Genomic DNA, 21,460 nt, shown 5'->3' with positions numbered 1-21,460 from the left:
ACATTTGATATCTATACATATATATTTATATGTGCAAGTGTATATATCCCTATTATAACAGGTGTGTGTATTGTAATGTCGGGATGGAGTGTAAGGGCAGTGTGTGTGTGTACATTGTAAGTATATGGAAGGATTTGGTGGAAACACCCGAGTGCCCTCCCCTTACACACAACAACACCAGTCAATCTATCGTACAGTGTGTATATGACACTTCAAGATAATATCCACGATAACTTTGTTTATTTAAATATTTTGAACTACCCACCTTTCCAATACAGATACACAGAAGTAGATGTGTAGATTTCCAAGATTGATTTTTTTACTTAAACCTTTACAAAAACATTCACAGTATTGCACAACAGGAAGTTATTGAAATACATATAATTACAAGAAAAATGCTGACACATAGATTATACCTATCAGGGTGGAAACATGAACAGACCTGTTCGGGATTCCCCGTCCAATGCGCATGCTGTTGAATGATATAAATAGAGAGTTCCACAGGCTCAACCAATGAGAATGTCTCACGTTAGCTTATATAAATCATCAGAGTGATTTTAGACTTCAGTCAATTCCGACCTCTTAACGCTCAAGGTAAGTAATACCTTCGATACTTATAGAAAACCTGTCTATCCCAATGCACGCCTACGTTCAAAGTACACAAAATCATATAAATTGTATCAATTGATTTACTATAAAAACACGTTATATTTGTAGTGCAATATCAGTGTAATATTCTTACTTCAACACGGATACTGACATATGTCTTCCCGTAATTGATTTGTGACGTCATTTTGCTAAACTATTTTTATATCTTAGATACGCCACCCTACCAAATGAACCTTGATACACGAACCCACCATAACTGGTATGCTTAATGTTTATACTAAAACGTGACTAAGCATCCTCTCTAAATATCCTTCTCTAAAATCATATACAAGATATTTTCGCAATTGAAAATTCCATACGAGAATATTAATATTTAAAAGTTCAGATATTGATTTATTGGGTAGTTTTCTATGTTCTACATTATATGAATCGAATCATTGAAAAAATATTCATGCTTGATTGGCGTCTTTTGAAAGATCTTGTTGCTATATCAGGCAGTCTTTAGATTTACATTTAAACAGATTGTGATATATACCCTGAACTCCTATTCATTGTAAACTTGTGATATGCCAAATCAATATAATTTACATAAATGTATTAGTTATATGCTGTATGATACAGTTCTATAATCAAGCCTCCGTTGTATACATGTTGCCAAATCCATATCTTAATGTGCGATTTTTGTACAATATTTCTCTTTGTGAATTGACTTGCCAATCGATTAAAATGTCTGCAAAGTGTACCGTGATACTTCTGACACTGGGAGGGGAAAAACCTTTTCGCTATCACAGAGGAGGTGAATCTGAAAGGGTGGTGAAAAGACACGTTTGAGAAGGACCTTTCAACATAAATTGAGTATAAACATACAGTATATACAGGAGGATTGTAAAAGATCCACAAGATATAGTTCCTACCAATACTAATTGAGAGTTAAAGAAGTGCCAAAACGTTTTACTGCATCATGTAGCTGCCAGTGCTGAAGTGTTGGTACCTAAGAGGCGACGGAGAAAAATCCCAACTGGTCGACGTAAATATCAAACTCTGACTTGAGAGGTCGAATAGCTCTACGATTCAATAATTTTTTGAATATGTTATATAATACTATTATACTTATATAGTATTGAATATTAAAATTCAAAAGAACACCTGTTTATATCGATCAATCAATCAAATAATCAATGAATCAATTTGTTTATCAAAGTGTCATATATCACAATAACATTGTACAAATAGTACAAAGTATAAAACATAGTTTAACATTGGTGATCAGTCATCCAAACCATAATAAAATATAAAATATTGATATCCTAAAAAGAACTGTTACAATAAGTAACTTTTAGCTAAATAAAACTAATCAGGAATTCCAATCTAGAGAGCGGGTGATTTGGACACCCTCCGTCTATCAAACTCTGAAATCGTACTTACATATACATAAATGAATAAAAGACTTCTTTTACAGTTACTGCGTCAAACATTTTTTAAGTAGTATTGAAAGAATTACATAAATACACATAACAGAAATGTATTTTACATTAGAATATAGGTTTCCCGCTCGACATAACACTAAAAATCAGTTTCCCAAGAGTTTGGGAGACCCCTAGCAGGGTGGTCTGTTATTCTCACTCTATCCAGTAGCTAGATACAATTAACTGGAATAGTACTGAAAAATTTCTTATTTACCCCCAAATTCATTAATAAAAAAATGTAATTATATGTGATATTCAGCCAAACATGGCCTACACATAGGCTGCTATGTCTTCAGTACATGTTAAATATAGAGAGGAGCACATCAACCTAGTCATACATTTACAATAGAAGTGAAATTTGTTAGGTAAAGTGATTCCAGCGAAATTAATCTTACTATGTTTGCCGTCATTGGCATTGAGTTGATGTCGCCATATATTTCATATCCATACTAAGTTTAGGGAATTTGAGCAAATTAAGCATATTACGAAGCACACACTCCGTACATATAAATACCTATATAGTGATCTATGAGTGAATCGATGGGAAAATATGAACAAACTATAGATTTGCATGGCAAAGTACAAAATAAAGTACAAAATTTAAGGCAAATTTTCCCAAAGGATGAGCGTCAACTGCTTTACTAGGCATACAAACTTACGGTTATAATTTCATTTGTTTCCATTTCTCACAGATGCCCCCAATAAAGAGGAGAAGTACTGGAGCGACTATGGCAAAGAAACCAAGTCTCCGACGGGACACAACAATGACTCTGACACCATCAGACGAGTCGACACCACCAACTTCTGTACGATCTGCTTCGTCTGTGAGGCGAAGCACCTCATCGAAATTATCGTTAAAATCTTCATCATCAGTCACTTCACTCAAACGGAAAACGACGCTTGTATCCGAAGGATCCGGTGTGTATTCCTCTGTAGTCGCTCTTGAATCTGGCTCCAGCATCGGGAAAACTGGGAGTTTAAAAGCAGCATCCGTCGGAAAAGATTGCAGTGTCATACCCGGTACGACGTCAGAAGCAGTGGCCACTTTACGCAAGTCTGTTTCGGAGCTGAAAGAACTGAAAGAAGCCACAACATCAATGAAAAGTTCCCTGTCAAAAAGAAAGTCATCTCTCGTTAAAGAACCATCCTTGAGAAAAGCGTCACTCTCTAAACGGCAATCCAGTGTCCCGGATGTCGACCCAGGAACCAATTCAACCACTAGTCCACCACTCCCTCCGGGAGGTCTACTAGAGATCGCTATTTCTTTTGATACCACTGGATCTATGTACGGTTGTCTTGAAGAAGTTCGTGGACGGATTCAAGACATGGTCCAGCGACTTCAGGCAGACATTCCGGGAATCAGAATAGCAATAATCGCACATGGCGATTATTGCGATGCCGCAAACTACATTGTAAAGTGGATTGACTTCGGGGCAACTGTTCCAGAGCTGTGCGACTTTGTAAAAACAGTAAGCCGTACCGGCGGTGGCGACGCTGACGAATGCTACGAACTTGTACTTCGGAGGGCTCGAGAAGTGCTGTCATGGACACCAGGTAGCCAGCGCTCCCTAGTGGTTATAGGCGATTGTGGACCTCATGAAGTTGGGTATAGATATGGAGACTTCGTTAACGACATCAACTGGCGTGTGGAGGCTCAGGAGCTGAAAAAAATGGTAACAATTTTATTATTATTACTAATTAGTTGACTGGTGTCATTTTAATTGATAACATGTATACCCGACAAAGAAAGAAACACATAAAGATTCCCCTAAAGAACATCGAAGCCCATAAAGATTGAAATATTTGGCGAGGTAATACACCATGACAACTTTCTTGACAACTTACCATAAAATCAGCCAAGCGTGGTTAATCTTTGTCTGCCTTTGTTATCTTGTTTAGTCAAGATCACAATAAATACAATCAGTGACTAGTGCAAAATATATGTCATCTACTGCATAAAACTGGAATACATGTTCTTATATATACTTTTTAGGACGTCAAGATCTACAGCGTTTGTGTTAACGCTTTGCCGCTTCCATTCTATCAGTATATTGCAAATGTGACGGGTGGAAAAGTTGTCTCCCTTGCTAAGTTTGGAGTTATTTTTGACATTCTCATGTCTATCTGCTACAAGGAAAGTGGATCGGACTTGTTTGAGGTATATAAACTCATGAAACTTTTGTATATGAAAATGACAATACATTCAACAAAATCCCCAACTGTTTTGTTTTTCATGATTCGATAAATGTCTGTTACCGGTTTCGTCAAACCTGACCTAGTAGAGCATTATTGGAACGAAGGGGAAAATCTTAGTTAAGAAATTTTCCTTTTAATCTATAATTTATTCTATGGAAATTTTAAGTTATGGGATTTTCTTAAGTTAAGGAATATTCGTGAATATGAAAAGGACGCCTACATTATCATACTTAAGAATCTTTGTTACAGTTAAATTGCATTGTTATAGGCTTATGAAGCGGAAGTAAGAGAAAGAAACACAGACAAAGGAATGGAAAGTACATTGGATGGAATTTTCACAACCCTCGGAACAAGCGCGAAATCATCCCCCACTGGACTATTTTCGCCACCATTGGGAACTGCAATAGGAACTGGGATAGGGTCTGGACCATTATCCAAACCAACACTAGGGAGAAAAACCTTCATGAAGGCTAAATCTGCAAGAAAACCCGCTAAAACTACGGGGGAAAAATCCAAGGTAGAAATAAATCCACCACATTTGTATAAGTAAAACCAAACCTTGTAATATAGCGATTGAAAACAACTGCATTTGATAAAAAAAAATGGTGTACTTCTGAGCTTCGTAAAAAAAAAAAAGATAAAAAAAAAACAAAAAAACCTAACCAATTTAAGGTTTACAGATGAACATCATACAAATGAGTTTATTTTGTGTCAAGAAAATGTTGAATGATAATTTTTCACTTTTGTTTTTCAGAAAACGAAAGCAAGAACGAAGTCAGGAGGACGACTTACCCGGGAAAGTCTTACGGATGCAAAATTCACTAAAGGGCCACTAAACCGACTGGTGTGGTCAAAATGGATGTTGGGCATCGCCAAAACCCAGTCTGCGGCGATCGGGCCAGACATCAGTCTCACTCGTCGTGAATGGTGTGACGCCTATTGCAACAACGGGATACTTAAGGCGGAAGAAGTTAAGGATGTACCAGCAGTGTATGAGTTCGCTGTACGTCTGTCTGGTAAGAAGAAAGTGTACCCTGTTTTATACAAGGTAACAACAGGGCGTACCAAAAGGCAGCAGTTGGTTCAGCTATCTCCTCTCTCAAAAAAGGGTACGCAGCGCCATCAAGGAAGTCGTGAATTCTCATGCTGACATTATGGTGAGAAAGGGTCAGTTTAAAAGGAAAGGACCGGCATTCATTCAGAAAGTATCTAAGTTGATGTTTAAAAAGTACGACTATGCATGGGTTGGACGTAGAGAAAGAAAGATGAAATTTCGAAATCTCAAACGATGTGGGGTTCGAATTTCCAGCGATTCGTACTAAGTAACATCTGTTTTTCGAACGAAACGGCAGCAATACAAAATGCATTTGACATTTGCATCAAATTAACACGAACGTGTCACGTGTACATTGAATGTTCTCATTTTCCTCACTGAATTTATATCATCGAAGTGTATTCATTCTTGTGTAAATCATTTATTGATTTCGTGTGATGTAAAAACATCTATATGACAATTATCACATGTGTAAATATAAATGTACATACGTATTTGTTGATATCTAAATAAGTAAATATTGTACTGATTTTACACAACAAGTGTAAATATATATGCGATACATAGTACTTTAACCTATGTGTATTTTAAAAACAACTCGAACACTGTCTTAGAAAGTACAAGTATTCGTTCCATATTAGCTCACTATCCCGTCTACTGTATGTCTATGTGAATACGATGTAAATTATTTGACTATTATAACACTTTGTATTCTTTCTATTTAATCACAGTAAACTTAACAATATGCATTTACATCTCTAAAAATGAAAATAATTAAACGTTGACTTACTAAATATACATAGACGTGTAACGTTATCGCCGACCCTTTGACTTACTAAATATACATGTACATGTAACTTATCTCCTACTATTTGACTTACTAAATATACATGTACATGTAACTTATCTCCTACTATTTGACTTACTAAATATACATGTACATGTAACTTATCTCCTACTATTTGACTTACTAAATATACATGTACATGTAACTTATCTCCTACTATTTGACTTACTAAATATACATGGACGTATACATTATCTCCTACTCTGACTTACTAAATATACATGGACGTGTAACTTATCTCCTACTATTTGACTTACTAAATATACATGGATGTGTAATCTAACTCCTGTCCTTTGCAAGCACGTGTATCGGATAATCCTTTTTATAGTTGTTTGTTTTCATACTGACTTGCCTCAACATTTATAAGTTGTAACAGGCCCGTCATCTCAAATTTCTTAGCAGTTGTATTATTGTCCTACCTAGACTTAGGTTCTATTATTGTTCTTATTTCATGAAAATGTAATGTGGTTTGAGTTTTGTTATTGTTTTCATTTTATAAAAAAACGAAATGAGCTTTGAGTTCTACCATTGGTTTTTTATTTTATAAAAACGTAATGTGGTTTGAGTTTTGTTATTGTTTTCATTTTATAAAAAAACGAAATGAGCTTTGAGTTCTACCATTGTTTTTTTTATTTTATAAAGACCTAATGTGGTTTGAGATCTATTATTGTTTTCATTCTATAAAAACGCAATGTGGTTTTAGTTCTTTGTTTTTCCCATAGTTATTGATACTATCTGTAAAGTGTGTTGAACTATAATACACAAACGCAGTACACAGAAGCTGACAAAAACGGACCGAATCGGAGAAACAAACTGTATAGGTTAGTAAGTCATGTATTACGGATAGAAAGTGACGCGGCGTATAATGTTATGTCCGGTACCGGACCGGACCGGATCGGACAGAAACAGAACCGAATCGGATCACTTAAAACGAAGAAATAATATTAGAGTAGTCAGTCATTTATTACAATAGTAGTTGACGAGACGTGTATATTGTTACTTATTTCTTTAAGAGAAATGTGTATTTAAACTCGAATGATACGTCAACATCAAAGTTATACTGACAAAGTAACATATCAATGTACATGTATATTGTACAAAAACTGAATAAAAGATGAGAAGAAAAAATACCATGTGCTTTATATGAGTAAAAATTACACTTCATCATAATACCCCTACAAATACAGACACATACTATTTTTACTATTGGTTTAATGCATTTTGACAATTCTTATTACTTTAGTTTTCGATGGTTTTGAGATTCACCAAAAGGCTGTATCTCTTAATATATTTACAAACTTTCCAATGCTTAATTTTCCTGAATCGACAAATAAATGCACTGTAACTATTGTCATGTTGTTTAATTCGTACCTATATTACCTATTTTACCTAATGTTACCGCTGCTATCAGGGTTTTTAATTTAACGGTAAATATCTCAAGACAACAGCTCCGGACAATCATACAAATATTATGAGACGGACGAGCTAAGTTCCTCTATATGGATAATGTGAAAGTAACTTTAGAAAAATGTTCAAACTATTTCTCAACTCTTGAATAGAAATATCATATGCATACATCATTTAAGCATTGATGTCATTTTTTTTTAGTTTCATCGTTTCATAACCCGATGAAACTAAAACAAATTGACATCAACGCTTATAAATATTTTTTGAAAATGATTTTCTAATTTAAAACATGTTTTATGTACAATTTTACTGGTTTTAAATGGGATTCTTTTTCTCAAATCAATACGCAACGTCAATTGTCGTATTGTGACGTCACATTTTTCGCGCCATTCTCGGAATTTCTTTCATAGAAGAATGAAAAGAATTTTTCGACCAATCACATTTGAGTATTTACCATGAAAACAAAGAAAAATTAATTATATATTCAAATGAAAAATTAAATTTGTTTAGTATGTTATCGCTGTATTATCTGAGGAGTACGGGGTATTTCTTTTTTATCTATGGTGACAAATTCTAACGTTTGATACCTCCTTGAATAATGTAAATCAGTTATTCCAATGTAAAGATTGAAACATTTGAAATATTTCATCTTTTTAATTTTACATGTGGGGTCGGTGACTGGCATAATGATGCTGGTATTGTCATTGAACGTCAGGTTCCTCTAGCCAACAAACCGAAAGTACAGGTTTGGAGTAATATAATCTGATACACATAGATATCATCATAACAGCGTGCTTTGAAAATTGTTAAGAAAATGTATCCAACGAGCCAACATCCTGTTCGAACACAGTGGTATGGAGGCCAACCCAGATTTTCAGCTAGTTTGGCATCTTATATTGTAATACGTCATATATAACAAGGTGTACACTATGTTATATATAACAAGGTGTACAATATGTCATATATAACAAGGTGTACAATACGTCATATATAACAAGGTGTACAATATGTCATATATAACAAGGTGTACAATTTGTTATATATAACAAGGTGTACAATATGTTATATATAACAAGGTGTGCAATATGTCATATATAACAACGTGTACAATATGTTATATATAACAACGTGTACAATATGTCATATATAACAAGGTGTACAATGTGTCATATAAGGTGTACAATACGTTATATATAACAAGGTGTACAATAAGTTATATATAACAAGGTGTACAATATGTTATATATAACAAGGTGTACAATATGTCATATATAACAAGGTGTACAATATGTTATATATAACAAGGTGTACAATATGTTATATATAACAAGGTGAACAATATGTCATATAAGGTGTAAAATACGTTATATATAACAAGGTGTACACTATGTTATATATAACAAGGTGTACAATATGTCATATATAACAAGGTGTACAATACGTTATATATAACAAGGTGTACAAATACGTCATATATAACAAGGCGTACACTATGTTATATATAACAAGGTGTACAATATGTTATATATAACAAGGTGAACAATATGTCATATAAGGTGTAAAATACGTTATATATAACAAGGTGTACACTATGTTATATATAACAAGGTGTACAATATGTCATATATAACAAGGTGTACAATACGTTATATATAACAAGGTGTACAATACGTCATATATAACAAGGTGTACACTATGTTATATATAACAAGGTGTACAATATGTTATATATAACAAGGTGTACAATATGTCATATAAGGTGTACAATACGTTATATATAACAAGGTGTACAATACGTTATATATACCGAGGTGTACAATACGTTATATACAACAACGTGTACAATACGTTATATATACCGAGGTGTACAATACGTTATATATAACAAGGTGTACAATACGTTATATATAACAAGGTGTACAATACGTTATATATAACAAGGTGTACAATACGTTATATATAACAAGGTGTACAATACGTTATATATAACAAGGTGTACAATACGTTATATATACCGAGGTGTACAATACGTTATATACAACAACGTGTACAATATGTTATATACAACAACGTGTACAATATGTTATATATAACAAGGTGTACAATACGTCATATATAATAAGGTGTACAATGTTATATATAATTAGGTGTACAATATGTTTTGTATAACAAGGTGTACAATATGTTATATATAAGTAGGTGTACAATATGTTATATATAATAAGCTGTACAATACGTCATATATAACAAGGTGTACAATACGTTATATATAATAAGGTGTACAATACGTCATATATAACAAGGTGTACAATATGTTATATATAACAAGGTGTACAATATGTTATATATAACAAGGTGTACAATAAGTTATATATAACAAGGTGTACAATATGTTATATATAACAAGGTGTACAATACGTTAATAATAAAGTATGCAATAAGTTATATATAATAAGGTGTGCAATAAGTTATATATAATAAGGTGTACAATAAGTTATATATAATAAGGTGTACAATAAGTTATATATAATAAGGTGTACAATACGTCATATACGACAAGATGGTATATGTAACAATACATGTCTTCTCATATATAAAATATTGTTACATTGATATACTGGTAAATCAATTAGTAGTATTAAACAAAACTAAAACGCCACGTAACTCCACGAAATGATGTTAGAATTGTAACCGGAAAAAATGTTCTGATAACGAATTTCCTGTGTGTTATAATACATCTTGTTTTGGAAGGCTGTCCGTCTGATACAAATGAAACCAAATTAAGTACTGATAAAACCTTCTACGGAGACCTGAACTTCTGTTGTAGAGATCTCCGCCTAAGCATTTGTATTGTACATATATTTGATCATATACCCACATTTCTTCGTCACTTGAACGTGCATTGGATTTTATTTTGCTTTTATTTTTGGACTGAGTGTAAAGATCGAATTTATGTATACATATAAGGCCATGCTTGTAATTTGTAGTCGCCGACTTCAGTTCAATAGACTTGGCGATTAATATATAAACACTAAATACGCTGATCATTATTTACATAAACATTTTCTATTCAGATCGATAGTCAGAAATAATTAGTAGATGTTTTTATTTTTACTGTGGGCATAATTGATCACTCATATATATGTGTGTGTGTGTGTGTTCACACTATATTGCACAACAGGAAACTATTAAGATACACACATAATTATAAAGAAAATGCTGACACATGGATTAGTCTTGTCGGGGTAGAAACACGAACAGACCTGTTCGGGATTCCCCGTACAATGCGCATGTTATTTGGCACTGTGAATAGGGAATTCCACGGACTCAACCAATGAGAACGCCTCACATTAGCGTTGTACAAACTACCAGTTCGGTTTTAGACTTCAATCCATTCTCAAGGTAAGTAATATCTTTGACACTGTCAGACAACAACAGGCTTATCTGCATGCAGTTCGCATACTTTCAATTTGCATAACTATATAAATATGTTCAGTATATAAACACCTAAACTATGTTTGCTGTTCAAATGCAGTCACTGGGCTGTCTACCCTTAATTGATTTGTGATGTCATTTTACCTGAATGTATTTATATCTTACATACGTCACACTGTGAAATGAACCTTGACAACTAACTTTATTTGATATGCTCGAGGTTAACAATGTTATATAAGAACGACACTTAACCATCTCTCTAACACGAGCATGTTCCCCTCCCTAGAGTACATCCTCATTATAATATGTTTCCATATTTTGATTTTCATTATCAATGGAATGCCAGGAGAATGTTGACATTAGAAGTTTAATGTATCGATTCATCAGGTAGCGTTCATTAGTCTACATTATATGAACCGATTTTATGAAAATGTCATGATTTGTAATGGAAAATAGATCTCTACTTATATCCTTCATGTTTGAATATCAAAAAAATATTAAAGTCTTACAATACATCTTGTAACTATATAAGGGTGTCTATGTTTTTCAATGACAAAAATTGTGATTGATATTCGAAACCTTTGATTCCCATTGAAACTTACAGTATACAATATAAATATATATTAACGTTGTGCCTTCTTTGACGAAATTGCTGTATGGTTGTTCTATCATTATTCCGCTTACACTGTATATATAACAAAATGATTGATAAGCGCTATTCGCTGCCTGTTAACAAAATGTACCATGGGACTTTAAACACTGATATGGGGAAAACCTTAGTATCGAAATTTGTAACTTCCGTACAAAGGCGGATCGTACAAATACACATATATAAACGGCACCTTTAAAATGTGTTGTGTTACTTACAGTTCAGGCATTGTAGAGTTTGTAAAAGACACACATTTCCAGATTTCCATGTATTACGTCATAATGTCGTAACTAAGATATCAAAGACCATCGCCTGAAGATGGCCGCTGTATCAAGGCTGAAACCGTCAGCGAAATTCAACTGTTTATACCGTGTTGATTTCTTTTGCTCATACATATATACATACATGATTTCACTAGGCATAGAAAGCTGGGGTTTTGTTTTTCGTTTTTTAAATAAAATTGAATTAATTTAATATATGTATTTTCTTTTTTACAGATGCCTCCAATAAAGAGGAGAAGTACTGAGGCGACTATGGTAAAGAAACCAAGTCTCCGACGGGACACAACAATGACTCTGACACCATCAGACGAGTCCACCCGACCCACTTCTGTACGATCTGCTTCGTCTGTGAGGCGAAGCACCTCATCGAAATTGTCGTTAAAACCTTCATCATCAGTCACTTCTCTCAAACGGAAAGCGACGTTTGTATCTGAAGGAGCCGATGTGTGTTCCTCTGTAGTCGCTCTTGAATCTGGCTCCAGTATCGGGAAAACTGGGAGTTTGATAGCAGCATCCGTCGGGAAGGATTACGATATCATACCCCTATCTCATTCGCGTTCTAAAAGAAGAAGTGTAGGCTCAACATTAGAAGCAGTGGATGCTTTGCGCATGTCTGTTTCAGAGCTTAAAGAACTAACGGAAACTACATCATCAATGAAAAGTTCTCTGTCAAAAAGAAAGTCATCTCTCGTTAAAGAACCATCCTTGAGAAAAGCGTCACTCTCTAAACGGCAATCCAGTGTCCCGGATGTCGACCCAGGAACCGATTCGACCACTAGTCCACCACTTCCCTCCGGGAGGTCTACTAGAGATCGCCATTTCTTTTGATACCACTGGATCTATGTACGATTGTCTTGAAGAAGTTCGTGGACGGATTCAAGACATGGTCCAGCGACTTCAGGCAGACATTCCGGGAATCAGAATAGCTATAATCGCACATGGCGATTATTTCGATGCCGCAAACTACATTGTAAAGTGGATTGACTTCGGGGCAACTGTTCCAGAGCTGTGCGACTTTGTAAAAACAGTAAGCCGTACCAGCGGTGGCGACGCTGACGAATGCTACGAACTTGTACTTCGGAGGGCTCGAGAAGTGCTGTCATGGACACCAGGTAGCCAGCGCTCCCTAGTGGTTATAGGCGATTCTTCACCTCATGAAGTTGGGTATAGATATGGAGACTTCGTTAACGACATCAACTGGCGTGTGGAGGCTCATGAACTGTACAAAATGGTAACTAAAAGCTTTATTAATATTTTGATGCTATCTTAATGCATAATATATATCAATATATATATCACGTTTGTGTTAAAGATTGATACCTTGTAGTCGTGGGCTGACATATTTCGTTGGAAAAAAGCATGAAATGGATCAAATGTTACAAAGTATCAGACAGACCAAGACTGAGACAAATCGATCCCAAACACTAAAGGGTATTCTACCATGTTTGCTTTGCAACGGCAGTTTTGATTGGTTTAAAACCATGTATTATTTTCCAATAATACACGCTCGTGCCAATAATACACGCTCGTGAGTCACCGCTGTTACAACTTTATATATCTAATATTCACTTATTTCTTATAAGGTTACAATAGCCGAGTGGGCTAATTGGTTGGTCTTTCATTAAATTTTTATCACGACGCGAGTTCGAATCCTACGGAGGCCCCCTTTTTTTTCTTTTCTTTATCCCTTTTTTTTAATTTTCATATTCAACGCCATATTATGTATGCTCTTGATCGTAGTACTGTAGTGCCTGTAAAGAAATGTATATTTCATCAACAAATAATGCAATACTCAAGAAATAAATTACAAGGTTTTCCCGGGGTTTCTTTGCTGTTTTTCTATTAGAAAGAGGTCGATCTCAGAACTAAACAGTACATGGTAGAATAGAAATAATCAACTTTGACTCGTGTATTGTTGCAGGATATACAACTCGGACTCGGATATTTTGCAATTTTTATTAATAACTCAGGCCTGCGGCCTTCGTTATTAATTTAATTGCAAAATATCCTCGTCCTCGTTGTATATCATGCAACAATACACGAGTCATCGTTAATTATTTCTTAAATATATTACTTTCCTAGTAAAATTCTTTTGACTCAATTACATTACTTATGGATTATGGTTGAGAAAGACTATTGGATATGATATGATATGAAATGATATGATATGATATGATATGATATGATATTGTGAAAAAAGATACCAGACAGGTAGGAAGGGGCCATGTTGGATTATACTTAGAAAAGTAAAAAAAATATTAAAATGTAAATTTAAAAATACATAGAAATGTGTGTCGAAATTGATGACGTTCTCAATTTGTGTCATTGTTATGCTACTGTTTTGAGTCACAGCGCGTGCCAGCTTTCTTTACATGTGAGAGTTTCACGAGAATTCCCTGTCATGTATGAGAGGTGTGAAGATACATATATATGCACCAATTAAAATGTTTTATGCTTTAATTTCGGAATATGGTCAGTGACTAGCACAGATATAATAATTGTTATCTAAGACATAACCTTTTGGAATATATATTTTGTATGTATATATTTTTCATCTTCAAGGCTTCAAGATCTACACTATTGTATATATTTAGCATAATAGTAAATATTTAATGTAATAATGAACTATGTGCTATGCAATTCAATTTTGAAATACACTTATTATCAGTGTATATGTTGTTGTGTTTTTTCATTCTCAGGGCGTCAAGATCTACAGCGTTGCGGTCGACACTTCTCCATCTGCTCTCTTGTTTTATACCGATATTGCAAATATGACGGGTGGAAAAGTTGTCTCGCTTGCTAAGTTTGGAGTTATTTTTGACATTCTGATGTCTATCTGCTACAAGGAAAGTGGATCGGACTTGTTTGAGGTAAATAAACCAATTAAACGATATATATTTATCGTGAGTGACTCACTTTATCAATAAAAAATAGTAAAGAGGGAATAACGTGTTTAAGTTTCCCTTTTAAAGCTGACAGTGCAAGTTAAAAAGCATCCAATTGAGATTTAAAAAAAAAATACATGTACAGATTTCCAAAATTCGTTTCTGAGACATTCCCCAGATTATGGTAGTGTCGTATCTAAGGACGGGCAGACATTTTTCTTTTTTGTTATGCGTGGATACGAACCGCTATAAAAGCGCGTGCGTTCATTGAGACATGTTTCAACTCCGCCGTAGCCGGTCCCAAGCCCGCGTTGAGAAAGGAGGAGGGAATCACCAACTGACAACATCTAACAGTCACCCCGGACTAATGTTCTAACCTAGAGTCGCGAGTAGAGGTTGTAACCTAAATCGAGACTTTAAACCAGCAACATCAACATCAAGAGACATGTTTCAGTCTATCGATACATGCGCATAGCGACACATCTCTCCATTATAGTAAAGTATACGTTCTCAATACACACGCCAACGGGTTTTTGTTAACATTGTACGCAATTGCAGAACTTGAATATGGAATTTGAAGAGGTAATTTTATATACATATATATTTTATTTTACAATAAAAGAATTTTACAATAAAAGAAAGAAAAGAAAATATTGACAATACAAAATATTAGGGCCTCAACAAAACATGCATCTAATACAATTATAAACAGAGTAAATACAAAATTATGAGTAAATTCCTACCCGAGTCTTTCCAGTGGGATATGCAGCAAGAATAACTTTACAAGTGTTACAGTATTATATCCATAGTTTCCATCGAAATATTTTCCGTGGGCGAACTTGATTCTAGGCGTTTGTGCCGTTTGCCGGTTTTGAGCTTGCCGACGGCACGTACATTCAAGCAAAACGGCTCACTTGCAATATGGCCGACAAAGACCAAAACATATTTAATTTTATTTATTTTATATATCTATATATGAATAAACATATTTCAAAAGCATTGTAAACATCGAACGCTCCAGAACATTCAAAATCAACTTATTTGCAATATATATGACTAAAATAGCCTGACAGGCTCAAAACAAGTTGAAATTCTTTAACTTTTAACTTAATCTTATCATTCGGTTGAACACGTCGCCATCTTGTTTGCCGGTGTGCCGGTGCTTCCAATCCGGCAGGAATTTACGCCGATTGGCACGTGCCGAAATTGCGCGCGCATTTTCGGGACACAATCAAGTTTTTTTTTGTTTTTTTTTTTAGTAAAATCTTTTTATTCAGGCAAAACATGTTGATATTACAAATACAGTTATGTCCTCTCACAGGAGGGCTTGCACACTCAGTCATTCTTCTACTTTTTTTTCACATTCATTCTACTTGCATATTATGTCTTTGAATATAATTCATAAAGTAATCATTTCGGTAATTCTCTCTCTCTCTCTCTCTCTCTCTCTCTGTCTGTCCGTCTCTCTGTCTCTCTCTCCCTCTGTCTGTCTCTCCCTCTGTCTGTTTGTCTCTCTCTCTCTCCACATAATTGTTTGGACCAGTAAATATACAAATAAAGTAATAATAAATAAATAAATCAACAACTCTTTTAATAAAGAGTACTACAAAAAAATAACAATGATAATCAAGTGAAGAAAATAAATGCGTAAATATGTTGGTGGAATATAAGTATTAATCCGGAATCCGAAATTCGAGCATATGTTTTGGTCTCAATTAGTTTTTACCTGCGTGTGTCTGCGTCGAGGTGGCTGTACAAGTGTGTCTCGGAATTCTGAGAACCTAATGTGGTTGAAGCAATCAAGTTATTTTACCGCCTTGCCACCTTGCCGTCGGCACACCGGCACGTCAGAATCAAGTTCGCCCAGTGTCTTCGTTCATTTGTGCACGTGTCATAACGCAATTAAAGCGTGATAAAACCGCACTACTGTACTACAACAGCCCTATTGAAGTGTAGACAATAGGAATACATCCGAGGAGTTCCGAATGCTAGTGTAGATGCGAGTAAAAATCGGAACTCTTCGGACTGTTTACTTGTTATCAAAATGGCTGCACCCACGAAAAACACGTGAGAAAATGGATAGAGTATTTGAAATTAATTCGTTATGCATTTTCCAGCATTTATTTGGAGACTTTATTTTGAACAAGATTTGAAAGATACAATGTAATTGAGAGACACTGACCATCTTTCTGCTCAGGTTACAGGTAAGTGCTTCTCTTTGGTGTCATTCGCGAATACAGTTGTAGGTCACGTGGTGTAGAGATATAGTGTAGGTGATACAGGTGTGTCACCGTGAAAACCTGAGGTTAGAGTGAATGCGAATGTGACGAAGCACCTTCTTTTTATAGCAGCAGCGGCTTGGTTGTATCCACGCATAACAAAAAAAATGTCTGCCCGTCCTTAGATACGACACTACCATATCTGGGGAATGTCTCGGAAACGATTTTTGGAAATCTGTACATGTATTATTTTTTTTTAATCTCAATTGGATAAGTAGGATCTGACTTGCCATGGAAAAGTTCCAGAAGTTATGTAACATTGATGGTTCTAGGACCAGGTCGCCTAGATATTTTTCTTTTTCACTGTAAAGATACAATAGGGTCAATTTTGACTGTTATAGGCTTATGAAGCGGAAGTGAGAGAAAGAAACAAAGAAAAAGAAATGGAAAGTACCTGGGATGATATTTTCACAACACTCAGGACAAGCGCAAAATCATCCGATCCAGGACCGCCACCGTTTGGAACTGGATTTGGAAGTGGGCCTGGACTTTTCCCAACAGCGATGGAAACTGGTCGTGGAGGTTGGCTTGGACCTTTACCGACATCAATGGGAACTGCATTTGGAAGTGGACCTGGACTTTTCCGACCACCAGTGCCGTTGGGAATCACTGGAGGTGGAGGTGGGCCTGTACCTGGATTCCGAACTGGTATTGGATTTGGACTTTCATTATCCAAACCAGCGATCAAAAAAACAACCTCCAGGAAGACGAAATCTACTAAAAAACCCAGCAAAACTACGAAAAAAGCCAAGGGTAAAAAGACAAGCGAAATGTCACCCAATCCAGGACTTATTTTGCCACCAATGGGAACTGGGATTGGAGTTTCACCGTACGGGTTTGGTCTTGGAGGTGGGCCAGTTTCTGGATTCGGACCTGGGATCGGGTCTGTACTTCCATTATCCAAACCAACACTGGGAAAACCTACCTCCAGGAAGACGAAATCTACTAGAAAACCCAGCAAAACTACGAAAAAAAACAAGGGTAAAAAGACAAGCGAAACCTCATCACTTTTAGGACTTTTTTCGCCACCATTGGGGACTGGGAGTGGAGGTGTCCCGATGATAGGAACACCAATGGGAGGTACTCCAATGGGAACATGGTTTGGAGGTGGGCCTGGACCTTTTCCGACATCAACGGGAACTGGATCTTTACCGACTCCACTGGGAACTGGACCTTTACCGACACCAACGGCAACTGGATTTGGAAGTGGGCCTGGACTTTTCCGATCACCAATGCCAATGGGAACATGGTTCGGAGGTATTCCTGGATCTTTACTGACATCAATGGGAACTGGACATTTGGGTGGGCCTGGACCTTTACCGACATCAACGGCAATGGGAATCACTGGGGTTGGAGGTGGGCCTGGATTTGGATTAGGAACCGATATTGGATCTGGACTTTCATTATTCAAACCAGCGATCAAAAAAACAACCTCCAGGAAGACGAAATCTACTAGAAAACCCAGCAAAACTACGAAAAAAACCAAGGGTAAAAAGACAAGCGAAACCTCATCACATCCAGGACTTTTATGGCCACCATTGGGGACTGGGAGTGGAGGTGTCCCGATGATAGGTGGGCCTATACCTTTTCCGTCATCAACGGGAACTGGACCTTTACCGACTCCACTGGGAACTGGACCTTTACCGACATCAACGGCAACTGGTCTTGGGGGTGGGCCTGGACTTTTCCCAACACCAATGCCAATGGGAATCACTGGGAGTAGGGGTGGACCTGTATTTCGATTGGGAAAATCAACCTTCAAGAAGACGAAATCTGCTAGAAAATCTGACGAAAATGCAAAAACAAATCAGGTAAAATTGATATTGATATAATTGTAAACGAAACCATGCAATAGATCGATTGAAAAGAATTACATTTCACATCAAATATTGCACTCCGTGCTTCGAAAACTATAAAAAAAAAAAAAAAAAAAAAAAACTTTTTAGAAAAAACTAATCGTACTCTGAAGAAGTGTACCGTTTACATGACATGGGGTCGCATTTTCAGATTATTTTTGTATGTGTTTTAGGTCTAGGAAATGTTGAATGCTAATTTTAATCGTGTTTTACAGAAAACGAAAACAAGGGCAAAGTCAGGAGGAATAATAAACAGGGAAACTCTTACGGATGCAAAATTTACAAAAGGACCACTGAAACGGCTGGTGTGGTCAAAATGGATGTTAGGCATCGCCAAAACCCAGTCTGCGGCGATCGGGCCAGACATCAGTCTCACTCGTCGTGAATGGTGTGACGCATATTGCAACAACGGGATACTTAAGGGGGGAGAAGTTAAGGATGTACCAGCAGTGTATGAGTTCGCTGTACGTCTGTCTGGTAAGAAGAAAGTGTACCCTGTTTTATACAAGGTAACAACAGGCGTACCAAAAGGCAGCAGTTGGTTTAGCTATCTCCTCTCTCAAAAAAGGGTACGCAGCGCCATCAAGGAAGTCGTGAATTCTCATGCTGACATTATGGTGAGAAAGGGTCAGTTTAAAAGGAAAGGATCTGCATTAATTCAGAAAGTGTCTGAATTAATGTCCAAGAAGTACGACTACGCATGGGTTGGACGAAAAGAAAGAAAGATGAAATTTCGAAATCTCAAACGATGTGGGGTTCGGATTTCCAGCGATTCGTACTAAGTAACATCTTGTGTACGAACGAAACGGCAGCAATACAAAATGCATTTGACATTTTACATCAAATTTTCACGACAGTGTCACGTGTACGTTTAATATTCTCATCCTTATTTACTAAGCTAACATTTTTGAAGACTTGCAATGTTGTTTTTGGGGGGGGGGGGGGGGGGGGGGGGGGGGGTTTGTTTTTAATATTTTGATTTTTGTTTTGTTTTGTTTTTTCAATTTTTTAACTTTTAAACATATTTATACATTAGAAATGACATTAGACACACATTCAACACATTCGAAAATTATGCTACACCTAACACAAATCATATCAATGTTTTGATAACAAGTGTTAACAACATATTCATCCATTATCATACTACATCTAATACAAATCATACTAATAATTTGATAACGAGTATTAACAACAACAAAAACAAATAAAATGGAAATGGTATGATTGTTTGTTTTAAACTTTGATTTCATCAAAATCAAATCATAGATGATAGAAGAAGGATGTTATTAATTGAAAGCCGATTGAAAATGAGGAAAAATTTGTTTTAGGTTATTTGTTTTCAAGTAGTTTTTCCCGTTTGTCTCATTCTCTTCTCAACTTGTCGAAAAAATGTCTCCCTTACCTTTAGCTATAAACGTCTAGGTGATATACATATATCATAAAGTGTTTTTATAACTACAGTACTATATAAGGGTCATTCTTGAAGCGCCTTGATCTATAATAGGATCATTTTGGAGGCACCTTGATCTATAATAGGGTCATTTTGGAGGCACCTTGACCTGTAATAGGGTCATTCTGGAGGCACCTTGACCTGTAATAGGGTCATTCTGGAGGTACCTTGACCTGTAATAGGGTCATTCTGGAGGTACCTTGACCTGTAATAGGGTCATTCTGGTGGCACCTAGACCTGTAATAGGGTCATTCTGGAGCCACCATGACCTGTAATAGGGTCATTCTGGTGGCACCTAGACCTGTAATAGGGTCATTCTGGTGGCACCTAGACCTGTAATAGGGTCATTCTGGAGACACCTTGACCTGTAATAGGGTCATTCTGGAGGTACCTTGACCTGTAAAAGGGTCATTCTGGAGGCACCTTGATCAGTAATAGGGTCATTCTGGAGGCACTTTGACCTGTAATAGGGTCATTCTGCAGACACCTTGATCAGTAATAGGGTCATTCTGCAGACACCTTGACCTGTAATAGGGTCATTCTGGAGGCACCATGACCTGTAATAGGGTCATTCTGGAGACACCTTGACCTGTAATAGGGTCATTCTGGAGGTACCTTGACCTGTAATAGGGTCATTCTGGAGGTACCTTGACCTGTAATAGGGTCATTCTGGTGGCACCTAGACCTGTAAAAGGGTCATTCTGGAGACACCTTGACCTGTAATAGGGTCATTCTGGAGACACCTTGACCTGTAATAGGGTCATTCTGGAGGTACCTTGACCTGTAAAAGGGTCATTCTGGAGGTACCTTGACCTGTAAAAGGGTCATTCTGGAGGTACCTTGACCTGTAATAGGGTCATTCTGGAGGTACCTTGACCTGTAATAGGGTCATTCTGGAGCCACCATGACCTGTAATAGGGTCATTCTGGAGCCACCATGACCTGTAATAGGGTCATTCTGGAGGCACCTAGACCTGTAATAGGGTCATTCTGGAGACACCTTGATCTGTAATAGGGTCATTCTGGAGGCACCATGACCTGTAA

General features: G+C 36.3%; 2 protein-coding genes across 4 annotated transcripts; both read left to right on the top strand.

Moving 5' to 3' along the window:
- Positions 1–523: 523 nt before the first annotated feature.
- LOC117339194 lies at positions 524–7,522 on the top strand. The gene is made up of 5 exons (XM_033900643.1): positions 524–594; positions 2,768–3,748; positions 4,069–4,233; positions 4,540–4,788; positions 5,026–7,522. The coding sequence occupies exons 2-5, from the start codon at positions 2,768–2,770 to the stop codon at positions 5,419–5,421; spliced, it is 1,791 nt and encodes a 596-aa protein (XP_033756534.1). The 5' UTR covers positions 524–594; the 3' UTR covers positions 5,422–7,522.
- A 3,394-nt stretch (positions 7,523–10,916) lies between these two features.
- On the top strand, positions 10,917–20,192 carry LOC117339193. 3 transcript variants are annotated; one of them, XM_033900642.1, is made up of 6 exons: positions 10,917–10,981; positions 12,161–13,175; positions 14,644–14,814; positions 17,450–18,215; positions 18,681–18,919; positions 19,180–20,192. In XM_033900642.1, exons 2-6 carry the CDS (start codon positions 12,693–12,695, stop codon positions 19,744–19,746), a joined length of 2,226 nt encoding a protein of 741 aa, XP_033756533.1. In that variant the 5' UTR covers positions 10,917–10,981; positions 12,161–12,692; the 3' UTR covers positions 19,747–20,192. The 3 variants fall into 3 exon arrangements, with proteins under 3 accessions (XP_033756533.1, XP_033756532.1, XP_033756531.1); XM_033900641.1 differs by having other exon boundaries at positions 17,450–18,314; XM_033900640.1 differs by having other exon boundaries at positions 17,450–18,919.
- Positions 20,193–21,460: the final 1,268 nt, after the last annotated feature.

This window comes from Pecten maximus, chromosome 12 (assembly GCF_902652985.1).
Source record: "Pecten maximus chromosome 12, xPecMax1.1, whole genome shotgun sequence".
NCBI classification, from domain to species: domain Eukaryota; kingdom Metazoa; phylum Mollusca; class Bivalvia; order Pectinida; family Pectinidae; genus Pecten; species Pecten maximus.
The sequence above is the reverse complement of the archived record's forward strand: the minus strand, read 5'-3'. Positions and strand labels throughout refer to the sequence as shown.